At 46.9% G+C, this 15,066-nt stretch overlaps 1 protein-coding gene across 1 annotated transcript in view; it reads left to right on the top strand.

Moving 5' to 3' along the window:
- The window catches only part of EVC2 (Ellis van Creveld syndrome 2), a 143,046-nt gene continuing 127,980 nt past the window's right edge, over positions 1-15,066 (top strand). The window contains exons 1-5 of the mRNA XM_008566319.1: positions 1-52; positions 3,736-3,902; positions 6,786-6,842; positions 9,413-9,599; positions 12,097-12,206. Of these exons, the coding sequence (XP_008564541.1) occupies positions 1-52; positions 3,736-3,902; positions 6,786-6,842; positions 9,413-9,599; positions 12,097-12,206 (573 nt within the window). The remainder of the gene's footprint in view (positions 53-3,735; positions 3,903-6,785; positions 6,843-9,412; positions 9,600-12,096; positions 12,207-15,066) is intronic.

The raw sequence follows: 15,066 nt of genomic DNA, 5'->3' as shown, positions 1-15,066 counted from the left end.
ATGCCCTGTGTGATTTGGCCCAATGTGGAAAGTGCACACTTTAGGACTTCAGGTAAGTTTTTCTTCTGGCTGATTTTTCCTTCTTGTGACATGAAAGAGAAGAGAAGCCTAAAAGCCCTGCCCCCCTCCATCTTTCTCACGCTCAGCTGATCCTTTCAGCATCTCCCTTCCCTGGGCAGATGGGTTATTCCCTGACCTTAAAAAATGAGGGCAGCGTGCCTCGTCCTCCAGCAGCTGGCTGCAGCAGAATTTAGGGTAAGGTGGGCCTGTTGGGAGTCCTCCTGAGGAGTCTGCTGAATAAAATGCAGAATGTGTGTTAGGCAGGTGTACCGGCTTCCTGCAGCTGCTCTAACACGTTCACAGACTCAGTGGCTTAAAACAAGACACATCTATTCTCATAGTTCTGGAGGGCAGAAGTCCCAAGTCAGTTTCACTGGGCTAAAGTCAAGGTGTAGGCAGGGCCACCCCAGGCTCGGGGGAGAATCCGTGTCCTCGCCTCCCCAGCTCCTACAGCGGCACTGCTTGCGTTCCTTAGGCGGTGGCCCCCTTTGTCTTCAGAGCCAGCAAGGTAGCATCTTGCCTCAGTGGTCACATTGCCTTCTTCTCTTCTGTCTGTCAAATCTCTCTCTATCTCCCTCTTACAAGGACAGCTGTGATTACACTTAGGGCCTACCTGGGGAATACAGGTTGTCTTCCCAACTCAAGGCCCTTAATTTAATCACACCTGCAAAGTTCCTGTTACCCTAAGATGACATTCACAGGTTCATGGGATTAGGACCTGGGTATCTGTAGGGGTCATTTTTCAGCCTGCCACTCCTGGTGACAGAAATGCAACTGACACTAACTTAAGCAAAAGGGAATTGACTGGCTTATGCAACCAAGGGACCCAGGAGCGCAGTATTTTCTTGGCTCTGCCTTTCTCTTTCCATCTCTGCCCCCATTTTCCTCTGGTGAGCATCCTTCTCAGGTGCATCCTTTCCACGTGGTGGGAAAGATGCTGCTGGTAGTCCCCAGCTTATAGGAGCCTTGAGGCTGGTACTTGGAGAGCATAAGAGACTTTTCCCGGTAGCTGTGGCAGAAATTCCAGGGAAGACCGTTGGGCTCAGCTTGGGTCTCATGCCTGTCCCTGACCTTGTCATGGTGACCAGGAGGTGGAGTTTTCTGGGTTCTGTGCCTAATTCTGGCATCCTGGGGACTGGGATGGGCTGGGGTCCAGGTGGGCCTCACTTGTCTATATAGACTGAGCAGGATTCCTACTCACTCCAGGAGAGGGTTGTTCCCTGAATGGAGGGATCTGTTTGAGTCTTCATTAGAGCTGAGGACCAGGAGGAGCCTGCAGGACATGAAAGGGTGTGTGCATGGGGCAGATGAAGCCCTTAAGAGTAGGGGTGGCTTAAGATTTATGTCCAGCAAGTCTCTTGGGCAAGCATTTGTCCCTGAGCCCGAGGGTCTGCACTGGGGTCTGGGGATGGGCATCTAGTCTCTCCCAGCACCTGTCTGATTTCTGAGGTGGCAGCTGACCTGACCTGGGGAAGGGCCCCTCTGTTTCCACGCTGAGGGCCGTCACTTCACCGATGCTCAGTTTCTCGATGTGAATAGTTTTGAAGTAGGGACTTTTATCCCCATTCCAACTTTGTGAAATTCAACCACAGATTCTATTCAAGGAAAAAAAGACTTTAATTTCATCTGGCACCCAGCTTTGCATCTTTTTCCCCAAGTTTTTATTTTTTTCTACATATATTTTGAAATTCTGTGGAAGGTTTCAATAGCCCTTCCAAATACCTTGGTATCTATACACTGGTTAAGAAAGACTGAAAAATACAATCATGTCAGTCAAACTACAGTTTGTATTTATATAGAAGATAAATGTTGAAGGAAAGCATAACTTTACGCTCCAGGTCATTTCAAAAATATAAATTTCTAACCTTAAGCATTTCACAGGTTTATATACACTATGGCGTTTAATTAGCTCCTCAGATAAGATAACCCCGTCTGATTGGTATTTACCACATTCCCAGGTGTGGGGAGCTGAGGCTCAGAGAACTCAGCTGACTGTCCAGGGCTGCTCAGCTGACTGTCCAGGGCTGCTCAGCTGACTGTCCAGGGCTGCTCAGCTGACTGGTCTCTGAGCAGCGCCCACTCCTGCTCCAGGGAGAGCTCCTGACAGCCTGGCCAGAACCCTTTCAGCGATGTTTCTGTGCTTTACACAGAATGCTCATGAACTTTGCAAACACATAAGAGATTTTGGTCAGCGACAAACCACATACATGATGATGGCATGTAGTAGGTGCAGCCCAGGCATGTAGTAGGTGAGAGCATCTAGGTTTATGTAAGTGCACTCCATGAGGTTCACACAATGACTAAGTACCCTAATGCCACATTCCTGAGATCTATCCCTGTTGTTAAACGACACATGACTGTATACTGACAGAGCAAATTCTGGATGGAGTCACCTCATGTTGGAGGCTCGGCAGGCATTTGTGTCTGGCCGAGCACAGAGTCTCCTTCCAGCCAATAGCCATCCACAGCACTCATTGAGAGCTTACTGTGTAGTAGGCAGGTGCTCAGAAGGACCCGATGAGGTAAGACTTACTCTTTCCACTTTAGAGTTAAGAAAACTGAGGCACAGAAAGGTTAGGGGCTATGCCTAAGGACTCACAGCTGGTGAGTGGCAGAGCCAGGATTTGGACCCAGGGCTGTCTGACGGCATGTGTGTAAGAATCAATCACCCAGGGAACCATACTTGCCTAGCAGTTCTGATTCCTGGGTGGGACCAGGAATGTAGGCTTTAGTACACAACCCAGGTAAGGAAACCCCACTGTAAGAAACATTCTTTTTTTAAAAAATTGAAACATAATTGATTGTACATGTCTATGGGGTACAGAGTTGAATATCAACCTGTGTATAATATGTGATGTTCAAATCAGGATAATTATTATATTCAACATTACACAATTAAATCATTTTTTGTGACCCTTTCCCAATTTCTCATAACCCCTACTTCCCCTTTGCCACCTCTGATAACCTCAGTTCTGTTCTCTCCTTTTGAAAGTTCAATGAATTATTGTGATTGTTGTATCTTTCTTTTTTTTATTTGTTTATTTTTTTTAGCTCCCACTTATGGGTGAGGACATATATATTTCTTTCTCTGTGTCTGGCTTATTTCACTTAACATAATTTACTCTAAGTTTATCCATGTTGCTGTGAATAGCAGAATCTCATTCTTTTTTATGGCTGAGTAGTATTCCATTGAGTACATATGCCACAATTTCCTTATCCAGTCATCCATTGATGGACATTTAGGTTCATTCCAATTCTTGGCTATTGTAAATAGAGCTCTGATAAAACTGGGAGTGCAGGTATCCCTTCACCATGATGATTTCCCCTCCTTTGGGTATACAGCCAGCAGTGGAATTGCTGGGTCATATGGCAGTTCTATTTGTAGTTGTTTGAGGAACCTCCATACTGTTTTCCACAATAGCTGCAGCAATTTACAGTCCCATCAACAGGGTAGCAGGGTTCCCCTGCGAAATACTCTTCTTAAGTCTATAGCTTCCCAATGATTGTGTCTTCTTTTCCTGGCAGAGATGATAAGCCATTCATTCATTCATTCACTTATTCAACAAACATTTTCCAGGTGCCTTTTACAGAACTTGTCATCTTCCTCCGGACTTTCGCCACTGCATCTTACTGTCTTTCTGCATTATATAATGCATGTGCATTGCTGTTTTGCAGTGGAAGCACCACTTGGAATGAAATTCAACCAGAAAACAGAAGTCTTTGACCCACTCCCAACTTCTGCAGCCTCTAGTGGGTTGTGGCCGCATTCCTTATTTGCTTTTATACCACCATGGCCTAAGAAGACCTTATTTAAAAGAGAGTCTCCTATAACACACCTCCTGGTAAGTAAATGATTCAATAGTTTAACTCAAATATTGGAAGTTGGAAAAAAACCAAGTTTGAGCCAACTGTGTATAAAAGGTCACAGGCTTTTGTTCCTCAAAAAAGCTTATTCCTTCTCTTTCATGTAGTTGTCATTGGGGAGCACATCCATTTATCTTTCCAAAGTGCTATTTCTGCTGTACAACATTTTTAGTATTTAGACAAGTACGAGCCTTGAATTGGAGCATTCGGATGCTTCAGCTGGTGCTGAGCTTGGGTCCTGCTTTAACCAGACCGATTCACTCTCATAGTAGCAGTGAGCATTTACAAATATTTACTACGTGCCAGGCACTGGACTTAGCACTTTATATGCATAATCTCACTTGAGCCTAATTGTAAGTTTCTTAATGGGGTAGTATTTTTATTCCCGTGTTATAGACGGGAAGTTGAGGATTAGAGAGGTTGAGAAACTTGCACCAGGTCCCACAGGCAGAAGTGGCAGAGCCCAAATCTGAAACCCTACTCTTATACTCCTCTGTTCTCTAGCTTTTGTTTACACCCTGTTTTGTGTGTTGGCTCCACATAGGACTGTCCTTCAATGTGATGTCTAATGGTGTGGGAGCCACAGAGCTTAGCCAATGGGCTACCACGGTGATGAGCCCCTTCTTGGTCCCCTGCTAAGTGGTTATATTAGTTGCTTGGGCTGCCGTAACAAATTACCACAAACTGGTGGTGTTAAACAACATGAATTCTCTCACTGTTCTGGAGGCCAGAAGTCTGAAGTCAAGGTGTTGGCCAAGGCAAACTCCCTCTGGGAGGCCCTGGGGGAGGACCCTTCCTGACTCTTCCAGCTTCTGGCAGCTCCAAGCGTTGCTTGGCTGTGGCCGTATCACTCCAGTCCCTGCCTCCATGTGCACTTGGCCCCCTTCTCTGTGTCTGTCTTCTCCTCTGTGTATCACTTATAAGCACACCTGTCATTAGATGTAGGGACCACTCAGATAATCCAGGATGGCCATGACATCCTTAGCTTACTTATATCTCCAAGATCCCTTTCCAAACAAGGTCACATTCACAGGTTCTGGGGGTCAAGACATGGGCACATCCTTTTGGGGGCCACCATTCAACCCGTGACATTGGTCACTGTGGTTCTTTCCACTCCTCTGGAGTAATGGGTAATTTGTCACCTCTCACGGCAGCCCGGTCAGTGCTCAGTCACCCTTCCTGCATTTATCTGCTTGACAAACTGTATTCATCAATTAGTGTTCACAGGATCCTGTGTGAGGGCACCACAAAAAATTCCTGGAAAAATAGAAATGAAAGATAATAGAAATCTTTTCATGAGGATCAGAAGAATAGAGAGCGAGGTTCCTGCTTGAGGGCCCTGGCGCATCACAGAGGCATTGGAGTAGATGTGATGGACAGAAAGCTCAGCTGGTCAGAGGCCTGGGGCAGGCTCCTGCTGCTGCGCGGCGTCAGTGCGTTCTCTGAAAAATCACATCCCCTCTCTGCATCTTGTTCATTTTCTGCACCACGGGAGGGTTATGTTGTGGAGAGGGGATGTGGGTTGTGGAAGGGCCGTAGGATTTGGAGTCACGCAGGCCTGGGTAGAGCCCCACACCTCCTGCCTGTGTGACCTTGGGCAAGTGCATACACCTTTCTGAGCCTTAGTTTCCTCATACGCAAAATGGGAGAAGTAGAATTCATGTAGGTAAAAGAGAGTCTCCTATAACACACTGTAGGTAAAGTGACAGTACAATGGCTGGCGCTTGCTAAATGACAGCCCTTGTTATGACTATTACGATCACTGAGCGCTGCGATAGCCTGTGACTCAGAATGCAGCTCGTCCCGCTGCTGGGGACAGGTGGGCAAGACAGAGAGCCGGAGAGGCATGGCCAACCCAGCGAGGGGAGCCAGGGAAGGCTTTCTCGACGAGGTAAGGGGCCAGTCTGGTTTAAAGGATGTGTTATCAATAATGTGGGGGCCAGGGCCTGGGGACGAGGAGGACGGCAGGGGTGGAAATGAGCAGATAGATATAGCTTGTGATTTTGAAGTGAACCGAAGCCTGGTGTCCAGGGCGGCAGGAGGCTTGCACTGGATGGGTGCGCCCTGGCTTTCCTGTGGTACCTTTCCGTGGAAGATTTGCAGGGCTGGAGGCGGCCAACCCCGGGTGGATTCTCTGTGTTGGGATGGAAGCAGCTCGTGGAAGGCCACCCCAGCGCACTGCTGTTTGTGTCACTCAGTCCCACCGTGGGGTGGCTGGTATACTGCATCAGCCCACAGTCAGGAGGCACACGGTGCATGTTCCTGTCATTAAGTGATGTTTTCATAGTTCCACTTGCCTTCCTCCTGCACATGTGTCAGCCTTGGTTTGCTGAGTCCTTGTGACTACAGATGTCCTTCACGTGTACTCAGACCAGGAGTAAGCTACAGTGTAACCTCACATCCACATTCTTCTTTCCACATAAGTTTTGATTCCCAATCCTTTAATGCACTTTTAGAAAAAAAATCTTCAAGATTACTTAAGACAGGGATCAGAAGAAGTGGTCCTTCTACCTTCTTTTAAAAAGTTCGTCATCTTGGGGCCGGCCCGGTGGCGCACTGGATAGTGCGCCGCTTGGGAAGCGCGGCGGCGCTCCCGCCCGAGGGTCCGGATCCCACATACAGACCGGTTCCCGCTCACTGGCTGAGCAAGGCGCGGGAGCGACACCGAGGGTTGCGATCCCGTTGCCGGTCCCCCATCCAGTACGGGGGCAACACTGAGGGTTGCGATCCGTTGCCGGACACGGAAAAAGACAAAAAGACAAAAAAAAAAAAAAGAAAAAGTTCGTCATCTTGTACTTTTGTTAAATATGTGTAGCATGAAATATTTTTCATTTTCTAATAATTTCTGTATTTTATTGTAGTATGGAGATATTTTACGAAGTTCTGAAAATGGAGTAATTTTCCAGAAATGTGCACTGGTAAGTCTCTATAGGTGGCTTATACTTGAAGAGAAAATAATTGGGTTTTGCCCAAATCATGTTAGTCATGTATTTAAGAACTTGCAAACCCACGTCTGGATGCAGGAGTGAGGAAGTAAACAATGAGGGATCTGATATATGGCAACACTAGGGTGGAGCTGTTTTTTTTTTTTTTTAATAACAAATTACTGTTAATAAAAATCCACAGTGATCATTTAAAATGGGAGAGAAAGTTTGATATGTTTTCTTTCAAATTATAAATATTAATATGGTACCTGATGGTTTTAAAAATTTGTTTAATGTTCCCTGTGTCTTTTATCTCACTAATCCCACGAGATGGTTATTCATTTTATCCTTGTGTCAGGGGTTCCCACACCACCCTCAGGTTCAGTGATTTGCTAGAAGGACTCACAGAACTCAGATAAGGCATTGTACTCACAGGTACAGTTTACTTCAGTGAAAGGATACTGATTAAAGTCAGCAGAGGGAAAAGGTGGGTGTGGCGGAGCCCAGGGGAGACTGGGCATGATCTCCCAGCTGTCCTCTCTATGTAGAGTCATGTAGACGGTGCTTAATTCTCCCAGCAACATTGTGTGACAACACATGCGGAATATTGTCAACAGGGAAGCTCACCTGAGCCTAGGGCTCGGTCGTGCAGGCATGGACGTCCCATGAGACTAACCTCATTTACTCATTCTCCAAGCCCCTGCAGAGGTCATGTCAATAGAGGGTGGCCAAGGCACCCATCCCAAACAACTTAGCACAAATTAACGATCTGGTGCGATTCAAGGCCCCAGGTATACAAGAACACTCTTATTAGGCAAGATATTCCACAGGCCTTAGAGGTTACCTCCCAGGAGCTGGTCAAAGGCCAGTCCTTTCTTTGAAACGTGCAGGGTTTGGACAGCCCAAGCCTGTTGAGTTAACCATTTCCTGCACCACCCCCATTTTATCACAGGCCTTCAGCTACCTGATTTGCCTTCCTGGATGCAATCAGTGTTACCAGTTTCTCATAAATCCTTCTAAAGACATTTTCTGCCATATGCGTGCAATTACGAGCATAAGTATATGTTACACTTCTCTCTGTGTAATGGAGATGCAAAAAAGTATTACTCAAAGCAGCATGAGTGCGATAAGAAGCCCAAAGGGGCTGCACCCCAGCAACTCCTCTGTTAGAAGGAGAAACTGGGTGCAACCCTGATTCAAAGTTAGCTTCTGTTTTTTATTGTAAAGTCAAGGACGTTTTACAACAAAAGGACACAAGGACATGGGCGGTGTTACAAAAGTTATCTATGGCTAAGTATAGCTTAACAATGGAAACTAGTAACGTCAGTAAAATTAACAATGTGACATTCCAAAGTACAATTAGTGAAAAGCTAAGTTGGTCAAACTGGCTCATTATCTAAAGTATAACCTCTCCTTAAGCAAAAGTTACATTCTTATGATAAAATCTAAGTATAATTATTTCTAAAGTTTCCACCAACAGACAGCTTGCCCCTAGCAAACATTTTTTTCACATCTTTCCCTACAGCAATTCTTAAACTCTCTTAACAGGATCAGTATGACAACCACCTGTTAGCTCTAAAATCATTAAAGTATACAATCCCATATCTAAGTAGTGATTAGATGGGCTGTCGCCCCCTGGCTGTAGGCTGTGGCCTCCTACCCAAGGGCTTTTGCCCCATACATGCATTTACCTGAAAACCCTTTTCTAAAATCAAATGAGAATCAAGATTTCTAACCCTCCACAAGTGTGTGTGTGTGTGTGTGTGTGTGTGTGTACATGCGTGTATATGTACGTATACCTTCCTTCCCCCCTTTTTTACATAGGTTGCAGTGTACTATACAGAGTTCTGAAGCTTGCCTTTTTTTCACTTATTATATTCTGGAGCTCACTCATTTTGGAACATAAATTGCTTCCTTCTCTTTTCTGTGGCTCCTGCATCTGTTTCAGTAGATCTGGGGAAAGTGGGGTGTGGGAGTGGTGGGAGATGGGAGAGGGGAGTGGGACAGGGTGGCAGAGTCATGGAGCTGAGGCTGCTGCATGGGCCACTGGATGGCTTCTAACAGCAGAGTCACTCAAACACATGGACAGGAAGAACCTGGATGGCACAGACCAGCCAGGAGGCAGGTGACCAGCTCAGGTCATTCCTGGAGATCAAATGGCCATCAGAGACACTGGGCAGGGCTCTGGGGCTGGGGCTTTAACTTCAAAATAGCTCAGTATGAAAGAGCTATGGTTTGCTTTCCTTGGTAACACCGGTTGTCACAATTTCCCCAACCTGGTTAGGGTTCTGCACTTGGACATTTCTCCTCTAAGATTCTCTGCAGGAATGATTTCACTGTATTTCAGGGTCTCAGCTTCTCTAAAACTGTCTCCAAGCAACAGCTTGGCAAGTGCGGGCAAAGCCCTCCTGGGGCCTTTGAAATCAGACAGATGCTGAGAAGTTCTCAGAGCCTCTATGATACTGCAGTCCTTCCTGGAAACCTAATGTGGACAGGCCAGGTTTGGGCATCGTTTCAGGAAGCTGGACTTGTCGACTGTGCTCTCATCTCATCTCCTGTCCTAGGTGTCTGGGCAGAGCGAATCACAGACAGTGCACGTGCGGCTGCTGGTGAACAACACCAGGACACCCTCGTCGGCCACCCTCTTGGACCTGCTCCTGCTGGACAACATCACTGGCCTCAGCGTTAGGGAGTCGATCGGAAATAAGACCTCAGAAGGATTCCAGGCTTTCAGAAAGCAGTTTCTGCAAGGTAATAGCAGGATATCCCTAAGTCAGGGATGGCAAAGGATGGAAATACAGATGCACAGAGGTCCACGTGCCCTGCCTCAGGCTGTTCTTAGTCACATCACCTGTGCCCACACAGTTAATCCTCACAGCAGACCTTCCCGGCAGGGTATCAGAGGAAGAGACCACCACTCAGTCTCTGCAACCAAAAGCTTAATTTCTTACTTACATTAGAGAGAGGTAGGATTCGAGGAAAGAGTGGTGTTTTTTTAAAAAAATATATGTGTTCAATTTTTATTATGGAAAATTTTAAACATACATGAAGATTGAGTGAACCCCAGTATACTGATCACCCAGATGACCCAAATTACCATCACTCAGTAAGATGAAGAATTCATTTTGGCTTGTGCTGGGTGAGGTGGGAGTGGGTTGGCGTCAGCTGCAGAAGCACGTTCATGAGATGTTCAGGTGTGTTCAGGCGTGTTCAAGCGTGTTCTCTGCGGTAACCCCGCTGCTGACCGGCTGGCTTGCACAGTGTGCCACCATCACTGGTTGGCTTTTAGAAGTGTGTTTCCTGAGGTGAGCCGTCGTTGGTTAATTAAGCAAGTTTAAAGCCAATTCTGAGGTTCAGTTGTTACCATGACTTCAGAACTGTCAGTTTCCCTAGAAGAGTGGAGACTTCTTTTATTCTTAGTAGGTACGTCCTTTATAGATAAAGAGACTGAGACTGAAGTGGTTGAGAAACTTGCCCAAGGCCATAGGGCTGGCAGTCCGGGCTGAGATTGAAGCTCGGGCAGTCTGGTTCCCCCACCCTGGTAACCACTACACTGCAGTGCTTTTCACAGCCTGCGACTCAATGACCTCTATGCTTGCTGACTCACACCCACATTGCCCATCGGTCATGCCCTTCTTTCCCTCTGAGCCTAGATGAGGCCTCAGAATCCTTCTTAACACAATACTATTGACAGAAGCTACTAGTGAAGCTGGCCCACAAATAGTGACCTCTTTGCTGGTTCTGGTTTAAGTGATGTCATAAAAATTGTTGATATGTCCCAGCTAAGCAGCCTTCAGCATTTTCCTTCCTTCAATGATATAAAAATAACCCTCCCAATTCTTAAGCTGGTGTTCAGAGAATGGAGCTTGGGGCTGTGAGCAGATTCAGCCTCAAACAGCCCTGGGTTTGGCTCCTAGCCCGTCTCCTTAGCAGCTGCGTGGCCTCTGGGAAGTTCGAACTTCTCAGAACTTCAGATGTCATGTGTGTATGGCAGTGCCTTGTACAGTCGTTGTAGAGATGGAATTGACGAGGTCATGTGACTGGCTCTGCTGCGCAAAGGGAGGGTGTCTGCCTTCAGTCCCCCCACCAGCCCTCCCCAGCCCATGGTCCTGCCCCGCCTGCCTCTCTCATCGGTTCCCCAGTGGCCTTTCATCGCCCACGCTCCTGTGGGACCCAATTTGCCACTTTTCTCCCACTTCATTCCCCCGAGGACATTGTCGGAAACATATTTACCTGTGAATTCACCTCTATGCCAAGAGACGTGACATTGATTATCAACTTAGGGCACAGGTGACTTTTTTCCCCAAAGAATGAGCAGCCAACTATCAAATCAAGTGACCTATCAGATCCCAGTTCATTGGCACTCTGACATTATTGTTATTTGGCGCTTTACTTTTTTTTACAATTTTAAGTTTTGGAGTGTTTGTTTGGTTTTTCTGATGCTCTACTTTTATCGGAGCCAGTGCCATGTAGAGAAAAGATGACAGGACCAAGAAGGTTAGGCGACTTCCTACTTATTAACGAGGTGATCCTAAGCAAGCCAACCTATCGTAGTGGGAGTTTTTCCTTCTGTGTATTGCAGGAAATAACATGTTCCCCACCTGTGGGCAGTACTTGGGGATCAGCTGGGTTAATGTATGCAGATGCTTGGGTGGTGATACAATCACTGTGCCCGGAGGAGGCCTGTGATTACCTTCCCCATTATTGTCATCCTCTTATCTTCATCACCTTTGAGGTCTCCAGCAATTGAGCAATGAAGCACATTGTCGCACATTAGGGCTAAAACGTAACCCCTGCTACGGATGAAGGCAGAATTGAACAAGCTTAGGTGAGCACAGCGGCTGGCAGAGTAAGATGGGCTTTGTCACCCAGGGCCCAGGTCCTGGAGGAGCCAGTGGTCCTGTGTGCTGCTGGGAGCCCACTCTCACGAGCAGAACCGGCTGAGTGGTGATGCATGCCCAAACTTGCCAACTAGATGAGGGGCTACAGGGACCCTGGAGGCCAGCCCTGGTGCAGGGAGGACGCCCCAGCTCGTGGAAGGAAACAGCAGGAGTGAGAGTCAGGAGCAGGCATAACCAGCTTTATTCTCCCCAATTCACCTGGCCCAGAACCCCCCACTCGCAAGTATGTGGGACCCCAGGGCTCCAGTGCCACAGGTGTCACTGTGCTCGGAGCTGCGTCCCGGGTGAGTGGGGTGGGGTCATGGTCAAGTCCTTGACGTGCATGTGCTCCTCTCCTCTCCGTGCAGTGGGAGAGGCCTACACCGTGAGCTACACAGCCGCGCTGCAGCCTGGAGCAGTCGGGAACCGGGAGAGCCTGACACTGCCTGCCCAGCTCACCTTCCGGAGCTCCTCACCGGTATTTCCACTGCTACTCTGATTTCTCTCTTGTCACTGCCCTGTGATGTTGTTTGAGAAACACTGACACTCGGTGCAAGGTCTGTGAGCTCCTTCCTTCATTCATTCATCCCGAATAAGGGCTTGGCCTTGAAGTGCGACACACACTGCCATGAACCTGACTCTGTTAGGAATGCTCCTGTGACCTAGAGTAAGTTACCTAACCCTCTGGGCCTCACATGGGGTTTTTGTAAGGGTAATACTTGTTAACTTCATCACTTCCCTGCACATCGTAAGCACTTAACCAGTCGTTACTGTGGCTATTACAGGGGTCGCCCTTTATCCGTGGTTTCACTTTAGAGGGTTTCAGCCACCTATGGCACAGTACTATAAAATATTTTTATATTTTATAAAATAAAATATAGAGATAAGACACCACATTCACATAACTTTTATTACATTATTGTACTTGTTCTATTTTATTATTAGTTATTGTTGTTAATCTCTTACTGTGTCTAATTTCTAAATTCGGCTTTATCATAGGTATGTATATATAGGAGAAAACATAGTATATACAGGGTTTGGTGTCAGGCAGCTACTGCAGATCTTGGAATGTTATCCCCTACAGATAAGTGGGGACTGCTATAGATTGCTAGGGCTGCCATGACAAAGTACTACAGACTAGGGGGCTTAAGAACAACAGAATTCTTTTTTCTCATAGTTCTGTAGGCCAGAAGTCCAAGATCAAGGTGTCAGCAGGGTTGGTTTCAGTCTGAGGCCTCTCTCCTTGACTCGTCGATGGCTGTCTTCTCCCTGTGTCTTCACATGGTCTCTGAGTGTCTGTGTCCTAGTCTCCTTTATTTATAAGGACAGCAGTCCGATTGGATTGGGGCCCATCCATACGACCTCATTTTACCTTAATCACCTCTTTAAAGGCCCTGTCTCTACATACAGTCACATTCTGAGATCCTGGGTGCGAGGACTTCAACATGTAGATTTCGGGGGACACAATTCAGCCCACAGCACCATTACTGCTAGTCTTTTCAGTTCTCACTTACCTTTTGTGAATCCACATGTGTGCAGTGCTTGCTGGTTGGCTGCATGTCGTGGGCAGGCAGGCACTGCACACCCAAGGGACAGGCTGGAGGACATCTGGTCCTCATCCTCAAGGACCTCACGATGCTCTGGTTCCTTTTGTCATTTTATTATGACTTCAGCCCCTGGAGAAAATCCCTTTTCACAAACATGGAAAATGTGGCTTAGAGCATGACTGTGACTGTTCGAGGTCAAATGACAGAAACAAAATTGGACCCTGCAGCCTCTGGCTTCTCTCTGGAGGCGCCTTTGTCTCCCAAGGCTGCAGGGCTTATGTGACATTTCGGCTGCAATAAGAAAAAAAAAAAAAAAAACCTAGATAAAATTAGATAAAATGAAAGATGCTGAAAAGATGAAGACCAAATACAAGAAAACTGTATAAAAGTGTTGGAAGAGACAGATCTCTCAGGAAATAATTAAGTACAAAATCAAAAAACAGAGGACAAAGAAAGATAAAAATAGAGATAAAATGGCCCAGAAGAAATACCATCAACAATTTCAGAGGACAGGAAACCAAGTTAAGTTAAGATCAAAATTTAAGGTAAGGCAAGAGCCAGAAACCAATCCAGAAACTCAGAATAAAATGAAACCGAAGCTTTCGTCTTCTCAGGCAGGAGCATCGAGAGCTCGGGCTGGGCAGCTGTGACACCTCACAGCTCCCGTGTGCCTCGGCAGGGCTGGCTGGGGCAGCAGGAGGTGTGGGGTCACAGCTTGGCCCCCTTGTGTGCTGTGGGGTGACCTTCCTGGCTCTGCCATGTCCCGTCATGGTCCTGTCTGTTACTTTGCTTGGTTCCTTGTCTCTTTGTGTTATTGACTCTACTCTCCCAGTAGCCCCCTCCTCCCTGACTCTGACGTCAGCTCCATGAGACAGGGACCTCATCTGTCCTATCCACAGCTGTGTCCCTAATGCCAAAAAGAGAGTCCTGCATGAGACAGGGGACGTCATCTGACAGAGAGACAGAGAGTCCTGCACATAATAGGTGCTCAGTCACTATGGGGGGGGGTGGGGCCTTTAAAAAGTTCAAGGAAAAATTTGTATTGTCTTTTAATTCTACTTTTCCATGAACTTTTTGAAGTACCCTTGACTTTGTTGAATGAATGAATGAACACGTTAATGAACTAATCAATCTTGGGTAAGTTTTTTTTTTAACTTCTCTGAGCCTGTGTTTTCTAATTTCTAAAAATATCATTTTGTCCATGTCTCCGGTCTTTTGTGGGGTAAAGAAAAGGATGTATGTCTACAATGGCTGGCAGTTTCCTTCCCTTCCCAAACCTCCAAAGCTCTCTGGGCAGTTCCATGAACAGAAGGCAGGGCCCAGCTCACCACCTGAAGATTCAAGAGTTGCAAGCTTCATCGGCTTGAGTTCTAAGCTCCTGCCTGCCCTGTCAGACCGTCAGTATCACCCTTACCCAGACCCCGCCAGAGAAACCACTTGTAGAAGGCGCTCAGCCAGTGTTTGCTGAAGGAATGAGCACCAAAAGCTGGCAAAGGGCTGCTGCGCCTCGTGCTCAACCGTTTCATCCAGAGGGACTTAGAAGTCCCTTTGGGTGACACCTGGGCTTTCGTAAATGAAGTGAAGAAGGTCATGGTGTATTTGGGGCTGAAAGTGATCATACCCGCAGGCTGAGTGAGATGTATGTTGACTGCACATGAGAACACTGGTTTTCTATGCTTGAGTGTCAGTCCTAAAAGGCCTTACCTACAAGTGGGAAAATACAGGAATTGTTTAAACACGCAGTGTGCTCACAGGACGAGGTCCTTCAAGGTAGAAGGGAGGCGATACCTG

The sequence above is a fragment of the Galeopterus variegatus genome, unplaced genomic scaffold, assembly GCF_000696425.1.
Source record: "Galeopterus variegatus unplaced genomic scaffold, G_variegatus-3.0.2 Scaffold234, whole genome shotgun sequence".
NCBI classification, from domain to species: domain Eukaryota; kingdom Metazoa; phylum Chordata; class Mammalia; order Dermoptera; family Cynocephalidae; genus Galeopterus; species Galeopterus variegatus.
Note: the sequence above shows the minus strand (reverse complement) of the source record. Positions and strands in the feature narration are given on the sequence as shown.